This window comes from Cebus imitator, unplaced genomic scaffold (assembly GCF_001604975.1).
Source record: "Cebus imitator isolate Cc_AM_T3 unplaced genomic scaffold, Cebus_imitator-1.0 Scaffold47, whole genome shotgun sequence".
Classification (NCBI taxonomy): Eukaryota; Metazoa; Chordata; class Mammalia; order Primates; family Cebidae; genus Cebus; species Cebus imitator.
In genome coordinates this window covers 697,823-712,510 of record NW_016107362.1, presented here as the reverse complement: position 1 = coordinate 712,510, position 14,688 = coordinate 697,823, and the positions used below count along the sequence as shown (strand labels likewise).

At 37.5% G+C, this 14,688-nt stretch overlaps 1 protein-coding gene and 1 long non-coding RNA gene across 3 annotated transcripts in view; one reads left to right on the top strand and one right to left on the bottom strand.

The window, feature by feature from the left end:
• The window catches only part of LOC108303450, a 93,490-nt gene that overhangs the window by 26,707 nt on the left and 52,095 nt on the right, over nucleotides 1-14,688 (bottom strand). The window lies entirely within an intron of this gene.
• KLHL5 (kelch like family member 5) overlaps nucleotides 1-14,688 on the top strand; it is an 86,124-nt gene that overhangs the window by 70,120 nt on the left and 1,316 nt on the right. For both annotated transcript variants that reach the window (XM_017527264.2, XM_017527265.2), the window contains 3 exons: nucleotides 1,375-1,537; nucleotides 7,353-7,565; nucleotides 9,529-9,700. In XM_017527264.2, the coding sequence (XP_017382753.1) occupies nucleotides 1,375-1,537; nucleotides 7,353-7,565; nucleotides 9,529-9,700 (548 nt within the window). The remainder of the gene's footprint in view (nucleotides 1-1,374; nucleotides 1,538-7,352; nucleotides 7,566-9,528; nucleotides 9,701-14,688) is intronic.

Here is a 14,688-nt window from a genome sequence, read left to right as displayed (position 1 = left end):
AAAATACAAAAATTAGCTGGGCGTGGTGGCACACACCTATATTCCCAGCTACTCGGAAGGCTGAGGCAGGAGAATCACTTGAACCTGGGAGGCAGAGGTTGCAGTAAGCCGAGGTTGCGCCACTGCACTCCAGCCTCGGTGACAGAGTGAGACTCCATCTCAAAAGAAAAAAGAAAAGTTACCTTATCAGAAAGGTCTCCCCTGACTCTCTATCCTTTTACTCTGCACCACTTTTTAAATTAGCACTTATTACCTGAAATATATTTTATGTCTGTTTCCTGACTATAAGATTTATGAGGGCACAGCCCTTATCTCTTATATTCTATTGAGTGTCTGGTACTTTATTTGTTGAATAAATTGACAAATGAATCTAGCTCAGCTCCCTGCTGATGAGTTATATCAATAGATTATGGTATCAAATCTACAGTAAAATCTCATGAATTTGACTTAATGGGGGGAAGGTATAAAAATACTTTTCCAAATATATATTAAATCCAAATTATTGAAAAATGGTTTAATTAGCAGCAATGTATGCATCTGGTGCAGTTTTAAAATAATTTTTCACTGTTGTACCTAAAAATATTGCCTCTAAAACTTAATTTTTTTAAGAGACAGGGTCTTACTCTGTCATCCAGGCTGGAGGAATGATTATAGCTCAGTGCAACCTGAACTCTGAATTCAGGGGATCCTCTGACCTTAGCTAGGACTACAGTTGATGCCACTGTTTTTTAAAAAATAATTATTTAAAGAAAATTTTGTAGAGATGCCAATCTTGCTGTGTTGCCCAGCTGATCTCACAAGAGATCCTTCCACCTTGGCCTCTCAGAGCTCTGGTATTATAGGCTTGACCCACCATGCCCAGCCTCTCAAACTTTTTTTTTTTTTTTTTGAGACACTGCCTCGCTCTGTTGCCCAGTTTGGAGTGCAGTGGCACGATATTGGCTCACTGCAACCTCCACCTCCAGGGCTCAAGCAATCCTCCTGCTTCAGCCTCCCGAGTAGCTGGGATTACAGGCACCTGCCACCATGCCCGGCTAGTTTTTGTATTTTTAGTAGAGACAGGGTTTCACCATGTTGGCCAGGCTGGTCTCTGACTCCTGACCTCAAGTGATCCTTGCTCCTCAGACTCCCAAAGCACTGAGATTACAGATGTAAGCCACTGCACCCGGCTAGTCCCTAGAACTTTTTAATACCAGAACCACAGTGCTATTTCAACCCTACCCACCTACTAAGAACAGTGAGGAGGACACATGTCTACATCATACATGTTTACTCAGTTCAATTTGTATGTTTAAGGCTTATTGTACTTATACTTCAATTAAAATATGATTTTTAAGACAGCAGCCAATATAAAGTCATCGTGTCTCCTTATAGGTGTGGCTGTACTGGAAGGTCCCATGTATGCCGTAGGAGGACATGATGGCTGGAGCTATCTGAACACAGTGGAAAGATGGGACCCTCAGGCTCGCCAGTGGAATTTTGTTGCCACTATGTCTACCCCTAGGAGTACAGTAGGTGTGGCAGTACTAAGTGGAAAGTAAGGAAGTATTTAAAGTTCCATTTGAAATGCAACGTATTACATTTATTCAGCTATATCATTTCTAATTTAAAGACATACATGAATACTTTTAGTGATTTGAAGAAACTTTTAAGACAATGAATGCCTCTTTATAATAGTTGTAAATATAAATAGTTTAATGTTAAGTTGGGCTTTCATTTTAATGTGTAGATATACATTTCTAGTTAAGTGAATACATTTTATATTGTATATTAATGTTCAATATTAATAAGTTGTATAGTAAAAATCTGGTATAGCTTTAAAATATTTAATATACTTTAAAAGTATATATTATGTTTTAAAGTATATATGGTATTTTAAAAGTAGTATAGTCTCTTTCTCTAAAAATTCATTCCATCTTTTCTACTGATTTATCTTTACTTTTACTTCTCTTCTTATCTTGGAAAACTAGTGAAAACTAGAATGGATTATAAAGAGGTGCTCTCTTGCCTCTTGTCTGCTCTGAATAAACAAATATAGGTAGAGATGTCACTAATAGCTCTTAGTTACTCAGAGAATAAATAGATATCTTTTTTCAGTCCTTTCTTCTTCCTTAAAATGAAGCCATCTGTGGTTGTTAAAGAAAAGTTATTTGTTGGGTACCTTTTGCTCATTTAGAATGCTTTATCATTGTTTCCAGAAAAAGAAATGAATCAAGGTTAAAATAGAATTAAAATTATTTATAGGATTGTGTTATTGATTACAAGAAAAATTTTTAAAAAGTGAAAAATTTTTTCCTATTTTAGGACCTAAGATCATGTTTCTTCAGGACCTATCAGTTATGTTCTACTTTTTGATAGTTTTTTTTTAGCACTATTACATGTGATAAGATAGATGGAAATCACTTTTTAGATGTATTTGATCTCTCTGCCCCTCCTCTCATTTATTTTAGCTAAAGAAATCACTTCAAAATTCATCACTACGTATCTTTCTAAACTCTTTGATAAGAGTCAGCCCCATTAAAGAATCTAGTAAATGAGAAAAAAAGAAAACGAAACAGTATCTTCTCGGTTTTGACCCTTTGGCTTAAACCTTTGGGATTGACTGTGTTAATTTTTGTTTAGCAGCATATTTCTTAGTCCTTATTTCTAATGGAAAAAAAAAAAAAAAAAAAAACCTGCCTTCTCTAAACCTGATTTCCAGACCTACAGTAGCTTAGACTTCTAAGCATAGAAATATCTTACTTACCTTTTCTTACCCTGTAATGAGAAATATTTCAGTCCTTAGCCCACCTGAAGTATAAATGAATATAATTCAGAGACAACCTAATTAATCATATCAGAAACTAAGGATATCTAATCTACTATTAAGAAATTTGATTTTGAAGCAGGGTGCCATGGCTCACACCTGTAATCCCAACACTTTGGGAGGCCTAGGCAGGTGGATCACCTAAGGTCAAGAGTTTGAGACCAGCCCAACCAACATAGAGAAACCCCATAATATAAAATTAACTGGGCATGGTGGTGCATGCCTGTAATCCCAGCTACTCAGGAGGCTGAGGCAGGAGAATCGCTTGAACCCAGGAGGCAGAGGTTGCATTAAGCTAAGATAGTGCCATTGCACTCCAGCCTGGGCAACAAGAGCCCAGGCTGGAGCCCAGGCTCCATCTCAAAAAAAAAAAAAGAAATTTGATTTTGAAAGTATAATACATCTAAAGAATCTGGAATAAGTAAAAAGCATGCAGTTGGATGAAAGAAAACCAATGATACATCTTTTGTTATCATTGCTTTGTGATTTAGAACAAATCATTTCTCTTAGCCTCAATTTTTTTGTTCTGTAAAATTAAGAGCCGTGATCTTTGTGGGTTTTGTTATTTTAATTTATTAATTTATTTATTCATTTATTTATTTTGAGACAAGAGTCTGACCCTGTCACCCAGGCTAGAGTGCAGTGGCACAATCTCGGCTCACTGCAGCCTCCTCCACCTCCTGGGTTGGAGCAACTCTCCTGCTTCAGCCTTTCAAGTAGCTGAGACTACAGGTATGCACCACCATGCCGAACTAATTTCTGGAAGAGATGGGGTTTCACCACGTTGGCCAGGCCATTATCGAACTCCTGACTTCAGGTGATCCGCCCGCCTCAGATCTCCCAAAGTGCTGGGATTACAGGCGTGAGTCACTGTGCCCAGCTTATTTTAACTTATTTAAAATTTCTTTCTCTTTTCTTTTTTTTAAAGATGGAGTCTCACTTTATCTCCAAGGCTAGAGGGTAGTGGGCAGTCTCGGCTCACTGCAGCCTCCACCTCCTGGGTTCAAGCAGTTCTCCTGCGTCAGCTTCCCAAGTAGCTGGGATTATAGGAGCCCACCATTACTCCCAGCTGATTTTTGTATTCTTAGTGGAGGTGGAGTTTCGCCATGTCAGCCAGGCTGGTCTCGAACTCCTGACCTCAAGTGATCAGCCTACCTTGGCCTCCCAAATCTTAAAATTTTTAAAGTGTTAAAACTCTTCTTCCTACCATTTTTGACAGAAAGAAGCCTTATTTAGATTTCCAATTGCCCAGGCTACCTTTAAGCCATTGGCTGGCAAATATTTTTAGCAGTTGAATCTCTCTTTCAAATGAAATCTTAAAAATACCGCAATATTTAAAAGGCAAATGGAAGGCAAATAAGTTTATTTCAAACTTATTTAAAATGTATTACAAGTTCAAGATTATCATATTTACTTATTATAAAAATCTGTGAAGAAGAGTAAATGCTGAAGAACAGAATACATTTTAAAGAACACTCAGCTTATTTCTGTGTGTTGTCTTGATTGTCCAATATGAAGAAAATCTTGATTCACAGAGAAGAGACTGAAATGGCAACAGTTATTTTAACTGCTAGAGTGATTTAAATGGAATTTCAGGAAATTCTTCAGTTAAATTGCCCAAATAGTTTGAAAGTAGTAGTAATTTTTTTTTCTAAGTTGAAGCTCAAGCAATATCTGCCAACTACTTGGATTCCTTTTACTTTAGAGACAAGGTCTAGCTCTGTTGCCTAGGCTGGAGTACAGTGACACAATCACAGCTCACTGCAGCCTCAGCCTCCCTCTCAGGCTCAAGCTATCCTCACACCTCAGCCACCAGGGTAGCTGGGACTACAGGCATGCACCACCATGCCTGGGTAATTTAAAAAAAAATTTTTTTTAGAGATAGGATCTCACTATGCTGCCCAGGTTGGTCTGAAACACCTGGTCCCAAGTAATTCTCCCATCTTGGCCTCCCAATGTGCTGGGATTACAGGTGCGAACAACCATGCCCAGCCTACTTGCATTTTTTATCATAATTTTAAAAGTCAGGCAAGACCTAAATCTTATTATTAAATATATATAGGTAGTACAATACTTTCACAGGTTGACATAATATTTCTCTTTTTATTGTAATAGACTCTATCGTGGGGAAGAGACATGAGTTCTGAGTCTTACATGGCATTTAATTGAGCCAGGTGATATTTGAAAATTAAAAATAATTTTTAAAATTTGAAATTCAAATGAACCATTTTTTAGACTCTCTCAATTTCTTCACAGAATCCTATTCTTAGAACACAGCTTAAACATCATTGCTTGAGATAATGATTCTTTAGGAAGTGTTACCAATTGATTTTAACCCTTAATATTAGCTGAATATAAACATTGTTTGTACACTTACAATCTCCTATAAGTGCTATTTTCTAGAATAACACAGAGACAGAATTAATTTTCCTCTGTAAATGTTTATACCATGATTATCATGTACTAAGCAGTGTTCAAAGTACTTTAAATTTAATTATCAGTAATCCTATGAAGTAGGGTTTATAGATGATTAAATTCAGATGGAGGTTAAATAACTTGTCCATAGTCACAACTAGTAAGTGGTAGAAACAGAATTCAAACCCAGAGAGTCTGGTTCCAGACTTCATGCTCTTAATCATTGTATTATACCATTCTTCACAGTAAAGACCCAAGAATCCACTGTTCAACAGGGTAAGATGCTTTAAAGCCTATTGGGTGTGGGTGTCTGTGGATGTGCACACATGCACACACACATATGCATGTACAAATTATTTTAAATTATTGATATTCCCTAATTGTTGAAGCCTTCTCATGTTTTGTGATCCATATTTAGAGAACTCTTCTACCAAGTATTAGCTGAAGATAAGAATAATACTAAAACTAGAACATAAACAAGTTACTAATAGATAAAAGTTTTTAACAGATAAGTCTTAAGATAAATTTTAATAGATACATTTCAAATAAATTTGCATTCTCATACTATTAATATAGTTTAAGTTTAGAACGAGATATTGCTACAACCATAAGTTGCTGTTTAAGTTATGGTCATCTATTATTTAAGAAACAGTTTAAGTAACATAGTGGCATACCTTAATTATGAAATCTGTGTTTAAGTATGTAGATTTACCCAAATATAAATACCTGGAGTAGGCAGAAATTTGGGATAGTTAAAATATTTTTTCTTGAGAAATGATCGACATAGTTAAGTATTAACTAAGGCATCTTTAAATTCAAAATGTATGATCTTTTCGATGAGCAACAAAGTAAATTTACTCTTTAAAAAAACTAGTAGAAAAATATTTATAGAGAGCTTCCCAAATAAATAGTAAATACAAAAGGATTTTCGCTTAACAAGGAATACTGTGTTCAAATATTTAAAATATTTTACAAATGTTTTAGGTTCAGAGTAATAGACTATTTCAAATTAGTGCAATGTATTGATAGATAAATTTAAATTGATCTACGTAACATTTAGGTCATTCACATGATAATCTATACCTTTTCGGCAGTAATTTAAATTAATGAAGGATCATTATTCACATGCAACAAATGTTACTTTTTATGCCATTGTGTCAAGCTATACTTTTTATTCTCTTATTTCAATATTACAAGTATATTCTACCTCACTGTGTTGACTGTCCAACTGTTCATTACTAAAACTCTTGTGTCCTGATTCTGCTTCTTACTGGGTGACTCTGTGCAAGTCTCTTACTCTCCATGAACACTTATTTCTTTACCTATGAAACAGGGATTCAAACAGTTTCTCATAGTATCACTGTGATGATTAAATTAGTACATATAAAGTCTCTAGCCTATGGTAGGTGCTCAGAGAAGATTCATTTCTTTCATTGATAATAAAGTCTTAACCATTATTAAAGTCTTAACTATTGATAATAAAGTCTTAAGAAAAGTGGGCTGGGCACAGTGGCTCATGCCTATAATCCCAGCACTTTGGGAGGCCGAGGCAGGTGGATCACGAGGTCAGGAGATCAAGACCATCCTGGCCAACATGGTGAAACCCCATCTCTACAAAAAATGAAAAAAAATTAGCGGTGTGTGGTGGTGCATGCCGGTAGAGAGGCAGGAGAATTGCTTAAACCTAGGAGAGGAGATTGCAGTAAGCCGAGATTGCGCCACTACGCTACAGCCTGGGTGACAGTGCAAGACTCCGTCTCAAAAAAAAAAAAAAGTAAGCAATGGTTTATTTATACACCATATTTTGTCTATTCTAAGACACACATTTTAACATCTCTAGAATTTCAGTGCATATTACAATCAATGGTGACTTGTCAAAGAGATGGCAGTGGTGAAATAGTTGTCATTGCCTTCACGTGCAGTTTGTTTTCCTTTTCATATATATACAGTGATATATGATACTTACACATGTCAGTAAACACATAGCATATCTTCTTTAATAGCACACACATTAACAGTGTGTTTTATAACTGATGGCAACTTAAATTCAATGAAATAACGTAAGAATAGCCTCTTTGTTCTGAGCATAATAGCACAATCTTATTTATCATTTCATTTATTCTTTTTACAGACTTTATGCAGTTGGTGGTCGTGATGGAAGTTCTTGTCTGAAATCAGTAGAATGTTTTGATCCTCATACTAATAAGTGGACACTGTGTGCACAGATGTCAAAAAGGAGAGGTGGCGTAGGAGTGACGACCTGGAACGGACTGCTGTATGCTATAGGGGGGCATGACGCTCCGGCATCCAACTTGACTTCCAGACTCTCAGACTGTGTGGAGAGGTAATTTCCTGTGAAGGAAAACTAGGAACAAAAAATACATATATAAGTCTCTGGTACTTATCTATATTTGGAGAACATACTGGAGAATTGTAAGGGAAAGTCAGCATTCACAAATGCAAAGCAACTTCACTTTATAACAACCTACTCTCACAAGAACTAATACTTCCAGAAAAATAAGTTTTTATTGAGCATGCACTACAGGCAAGGCAGTTTTATTTTATACGGGATACAGGACCTAATAGGAGGAGCATGATGAAGTTTAGGCAGAATGACTTAAGGGCTGAAGGCTAAGTAAAGAGAGAAAAGGATAGGGACATTTCTTAGGCTGTAGGCTAAGTAAAAAGGGAAAAGGATATTGCCTTTTGATATAATAAAATAAAAAGCTAGTAATAAGGCTTACAAACCTAAGTCCTCCAAAATAGTCTCACAAAACTCAAGTATGGCACCAAGTAGACAGCCAAATAGCAGTGGAAGATTTGGATGTTAGGTCAGGTTCCCATTTATTATGTTTAGTCTAGTGCAAGGAATAGAGAGAGTTGAATGGATTTAGGAGGTACAATCAATAGGAGTTTGAACTCTTAAAAGCAGAAAGAAATATTGTTCTTACAGGAAACTGAAAGACAGCCATTGTGGCTGGAGAGCAAAGAGTGATGGGGAGAGAGTGGCAGGAAAGGAGGTGGAATTGGGGGGGCAGACTATGTAGACCCCTTAAGGCATTGTTAAGGGCTTCGGATCATAAAGAAAAATAGGAAGTTAATGAGTGCCCATGTGTGATAGAGTGAGAGCGAGAGAGAGAGAGAGAGAGAGAGTGTGTGTGTGTGTGTGTGTGTGTTGGATGTGATCAAGTGACCATAAGAAGATAAAAAATAAAATCAAAAGTTTGTTGATTATAATAAGCACCATCTTAGTCTGTTTCGCATTGCTGTAACAGAATACCCAGGACTGAGTAATTCATAAAGAAAAGATGTTTCTTTAGCCCACAGTTCTCCAAGCTGGGAAGTTCAAGATTGGGTGGCTGCCTCTGGCAGCTTTTGGTGGGTGCCCTGTGCTGTGTGATAACATGTTGGAGAACTGGAAGAGAAAGTTAGCATTCAAACATGCAAAGCAACTTCACTTACACGTCCTGCTCTCATAGGAACTAATCCATTCACGCAAGAACTAACCAAGGAGAAAAACATTAATCCATCTTATCAACCTAATCACCTCTTAAAGGCCCCACCTCCCAACACTATTACATTGGCAATTAAATTTCAGCATGAGTTTTGGTGGGATGAACCACATCCAAACCATAACAAGTGCTTTCTGTATAATAATATGCAGACTTGGTTGGTGGTGTTTAAGAAAGCAGGAAAGTTACAACTTCATTTCACTTATATTGAGGGGAAAACAATTCAGACCTATGGTTGTTTCCTGTTGTCCAGGAAAGGAATGTGGAAGTGTTTCTATACTTTGCCCCATTAATTATGGACTGGCTGTCTTACTATACTCAGTGGAAAGCTGTTCATTGATACAACAGATATTGGGAGCAATATCAGTCATCTTAGCATGATGTATCTGCTCTTAGCTGTACAACTTTGGGCAATTCTAGTTAAGACATCACATGAAAGGAAAAGAAAGCCCAAAAATGGACAGTTACAATGATTGAGGCTGTAAGTCATCTTACAGAGAGCTTAATGCATTGATTTCCCCACATTTTCAGTAGGTAATCGAAGGTCTGAAAGCAGCTTTCAGTATTGATACTAGCTCCTTTTAAGTGTTATACATTTGTTAAGTGGATCTATTACTATAATACTGTAAGTTAAAGTTTTCAGAAAAATGTTGATATTCTTCTCTAAAATATGTTCAAATGTATTTGATTTACATAGTAGATAATAAGTCAGAAGATAAACCTGAAGAACAAAACTGTTTTTACATAAAATATTTTAAGACTAATGTCAACTCTGGTTCTAAAATTTTCTTTCAGATATGATCCCAAAACAGACATGTGGACTGCAGTAGCATCAATGAGCATCAGCAGAGATGCAGTGGGGGTCTGTTTACTTGGTGATAAGTTATATGCTGTGGGGGGATATGATGGACAGGCATACCTTAATACCGTGGAGGCTTATGATCCCCAGACAAATGAGTGGACCCAGGTACGCCATTTCATGGTTCATTATCACACTGACTCTCTTTTTATTGAAACATTTTTTTTTAGTAAAACAGATCCCGTCAATCTTGTCTAATTCTAAAATATATGGCATAAATAGGGCAATCACTTCTTGATTAAAGATGAGAAAAAAAGGCAATGTTTAATATTATAACATGATTAAAATCCACAATTACTTTTGAGAGGTAAGTTAATACTCAGAGAAATTATTAATGATTTGCTACCCACTTGCATGATGAAGTGTTCTAGCCTGATTAAAGCTGATAGGACTGCAGGAGGGCTGTAACAATGGGAGGAGAGATTGGAAAATAAAAACAGGGATAGTAGTCAGAAAACTCCGAACAACTTGTCCATGCATGAGCAGTGATTTTTAAATACTCAAGCCATTGATATTTGGGAGCAGATTAAAGTCCTGATAACCTAATAAAGATGGCAACCCTAAATTACAGTAAGTAAGAAACCTGATCTGACAACCTTGATCTGACAGAAGGAATTTTACCCTTGTGTATTTCTGGGAGGGTCTAGCACATCTAAGAATGATCTTTTGATATCTTTGCTTTTATCATCACCAAGAACAGAATCAGGAATTTGTGCTTGTAACACCCAATTCAGTACTTGGTACATAAAAGACAATAAATGTTTAAGGCAAGGTTTTCTTGTATACAAGGACCAATGGTAAGTATTGTCAAGAAAGCAGAACTTCTGAGAAGCCCCACTGTCATGTAACCTAAGGTCTTGTGTATATAAGCTCTACATGCGCAAGGGGAGAACCTACCACACAAGGCAGTGGGTATTTAGTGTCCGATGGTACAGGCAGTAAGTAACATAGGAAATAAGAGAGAGAAAGTAGTTATGGGGAAAGCTTTAGTGAGAAAGAAGTGGGATTTAAACTAAGCCTTAGTGAATTGATCCAATTCAAAAAGATTGGAAAGAAGAAATTGTGAGAAAATGTGAAAGAAATGTCACCAAAGCAGAATTCTGTAAGACATACTGAAGTATGGCTGGTTTTAAGGATCTAGGCTTGAGAGGAGTGCTTATTGGAGTGCTTACTGTGAGGCTAAGGTAGGAGGATCACCTGAGGCCAGGAATCCAGACCAGCATGGGTGACAAAGTGAGATGCTGTCTCTACAAAAAAAATTTGAAAAATTAGCAAGGTGTGGTGGCATGCACCTATATTCCCATCTACTCAGGAGGCTGAGGCGGGAAGATAGCTTGAGCCCAGGAGTTGAGGCTGAAGTAAGCCACGGTCATAACACTGTACTCCAGCCTGGATGACAGAGAAAGACCCTGTCTCTAATTATATAATAAGAATTTTTTTAAAGAATGAGGATGTGTGAAGGCCAAGCTAAAGAGTTTGATAACAAGAAGCCAGTAGAAACTTTCAACCAAGAGAATGATGCAGTTGGGGTCATGTAGGTTGGGATGGGGCAGGGGAAGTGAGAGATGGATAAAAGGAAGAATATTTAGAGGATTGCTTCAGTTGCAAGGCTTGAAGCATTCAGTGTAGGTGGATTCAAGAGTTATTGCCAAGTCCTGTTGATCTTTCTTTATATACACACTCACTGGGTTGAATTGGGAGGTGTGGTCCCTGAAGAACACAGGAAAGGAATGAAAAGAGAAGTTCTCAGAAGACAATGGAGTAGAGCATCTAAAGGGAGGAGTAGGAGTTCCAACAGTGTAACAAAGAATGAAGATTTATCATTGTAAAGTTGTGGGGCCCTCAGAGAATTTGATAGAAGCAGAAGCTAGCACATAGTTTAAAAAGTAAATAGAAGAGGCCATGCACAGTGGCTCATGCCTGTAATCCCAGCACTTTGGAAGGCCGAGGTGGGAGGATCTCTTGAGGCCAGGAGTTAGGAGATCAGCCTGACTGACATGGTAAAACCCTGTCTCTACTAAAAATACAAAAATTAGTGCTCCTGTATCCCAGCTACTTGGGAGGCTGAGGCACGAGAATCGCTTGAACCCAGAAGGCAGAGGTTACAGTGAGCCAAGATCACGCCACTGCACTCCAGCCTGGTGACAGAGCGAGACTCCAACAAAAAAAAAAAAAAAAAAAGTAAGCAGAAGAATAGAGTGTAGGAGCTGGAGAGGCATGCAGTTTTTAAATGATGATGATATAAAGTAGTATTTATTGAGCTTATCTTACAGACCAGGCTCTGTTGTAAGCACTTTACATTAAAGAATTTAAACTTCAATAACCATATAAAGTTGAGTTCTGGTATTTTCCCACTGTACAGGATAATGAATCTGTCACAGAGGTTAAATGGCTGACCCAAGACCACATAGCAAATAAATGGTGGAATTAGAATTGAAGCCAAGTATTTTTTTTCCCACAATAGAGATGTCAAGAGGATAGAGAGAGATTTCAGATACAAGAAAGAAAGTGAAACTGAAGAGCATCTTTCTTAGAAAAGGGCAGGAAACAGAATTAAGAGCAAAGACCAGGGGCCAGGCACAGTGGCTCATGCCTGTAATCCCAGCACTTTGGGAGGCTAAGGCAGGCAGATCACCCTCAGGTCAGGAGTTCGAGACAAGTTTGGCTAACATGGTGAAACGACATCTCTACTAAAAATACAAGAATTAGCTGGGTGTTGTGGTGTGCATCTGTAAGCCCAGCTACTCGGGAGCCTGAAGCAAGAGAATTGCTTGAACTTGGGAGGCGGAGATTGCAGTAAGCCAAGATCATGCCATTGCACTCCAGCCTGGGCAACAGGAGCAAAATTCCGTCTCAAAAAAAAAAAAAAAAAAAAAAAAAAAAAAAAAAAAAAAAAAAAAAAAAGCAGACTGCTCATCCTCAGACTAAAAGGAAGAGATCTTACCCTCCAAGGCTTGGGAAAAGATGAGAATTTCAGTGCAGAAAGGTACAGGGGATTTTTAAGTGAAGAGAAGGATAGAAAAAAAGGACTTAGATTGTGTGGGCTTGATCTTCTTTTTTAAGTGAGATCACTTGGTGGAAGGGAGGAAGGGATAAGATTGAGAGCTAGAGTGAAAGCTACAAGATTTCGTTAGAAATTCAATGATTACCTAGTATCAGCTTCCCAGTAAGGCAAAAATAGTTGTGAATGACATCCAAAGAGCCCAAAAAGAAAAGAATCTCTTTTTCTGACATGTATTTAAGCCCTAAGTCCAGTTATATATATGATTTAAGCCCTATCAGCCAGTTATCTGAGACTTGTTATCATTTATAATTAATACTTTATGCTAAATCACCCTGTATCAAAATTGATAATCTGTGTCCACATAGCTACTTTGCTTGCAAGCCACCTGTATTACTATGTTAAAGCGCCTTAAAAATGTGAACTCATTATCATAGTATATGAAAAATAAGTTTTCCTGAGCCAGGCATAGTGGCTCATGCCTATAATCCCAGCACTTCGGGAGGCCAAAGCAGGTGAATTGCCCAGGCTCAGGAGTTCGAGACCAGCCTGGGCAGTATGGTGAAACCCTGTCTCTACTAAAATACGAAAGTTAGCCAGGTATGGTGGTGTGGGCCAGTAGTCCCAGCTACTCAGGAGGCTGAGGCAAGAGAATTGCTTGAACCCAGGAGGCGGAGGTTGTAGTGAGCTGAGATGGGGCCACTGCACTCCAGCCTGGGTGACAGAGGAAGACTCTGTCTCAAAAAAAAAAAGCCAAACAAAAAAATTTTGAAGTTTTCCTTTCAGTGTTCTGACAGATGGACATTTGTATAGGCACTAAAACGAGATGACAAAGTTCTAAACCACTACCCACCTCATTACCAGCCTTACCTCAAAGCAAGAGGTGATTGCACTGTATTTAACAAATTCTCTAAGCTACACTTTCTAGCTGGTTGTCATGACAGTGTCAACTGTTCACAATGTAGACACTAAATGTCTTGGATGATTTGAGAAAAGCTACTAATTACAAACTGACATTTTGATTTGAATGATTTTTGAGGTCAGTTCTATAATGCTATAAATAGATATGGTTTTAAAATAGGTTATTTGATTGTTCCAAGAGACTTAACAGTGATCAAAACAACTGACTCAGATGGACAACTACTGGGAATTCTCTTACAACTGAAGTCTGACCTGTTTTTAAAATTTACTTATTGGTCTAGGGGGTCGAACTGATTAGGAAGTCATTTTGGCATTTAACAAAAATATTTTAGTACATACCTTAACATTTATAAGTACAAAGCAAACTTTCTTAGTACTTTGCATTATTCACCCCCCCCCATCCATGGTAACATTTTAACTCTCTTGGGTCAAATGAATAGAATTACTGTGCTCAGAGTAATTCTTCAAAAACTATTTTTGTCCACACTCTTATTTCCACTATGAATTACCCAGTGTCTAGAGTTCCTGTTGTTTAAAAAAGAGGTGAAAGATTTAAGAATTGTTCTTTATACATAAATTAAGATTATATCCCTTCCCCTAGCAACCCTCCCCCCAACTGTATCTCACTGTAGCAGAGCTCATTCCCTGAGTTTGTTTCCACTCCTCAGGGAATTAGATGGGTAGCATTTATTATTTATTTAGTCTAGTAAAAAGTAGTAGAATGGGTTTAGACATTTTAGCCATGCACATAAAAGGTAGTCAAAAAATGTGAGGTTACTAGTTCTTCTAGAATAAGCAGATCCCCAGGCAGTCAGAGTATTTGTGTACTATCTGAGATAGCATGACTGTTAGAGGACCTCTCTAGATAACACTTGATCTTTTCGCCATATTAGTCACAGAGTTACTGTAAGTGTTCAGCATTTCTTTATATCCATACTGTGCATCATTTTGGCTAAAATAGAGTGTCTCATGTAGATTAATTCTTGAGCTGTTTTTAAAAATCACCCTTAAAGACATGAATGCTACACAATCATGATATACCAAGAACAACTTATTTAGTCTATGAAACTTTGCCATGGAGAGTGGTTCTTGGGAAGGGGACCAGGCCAGAAAGAGCTCTCATACAGCAGGGGCTGGGGCAGCAAGCCTTTGTCAACAAGTACAGACCATTTCA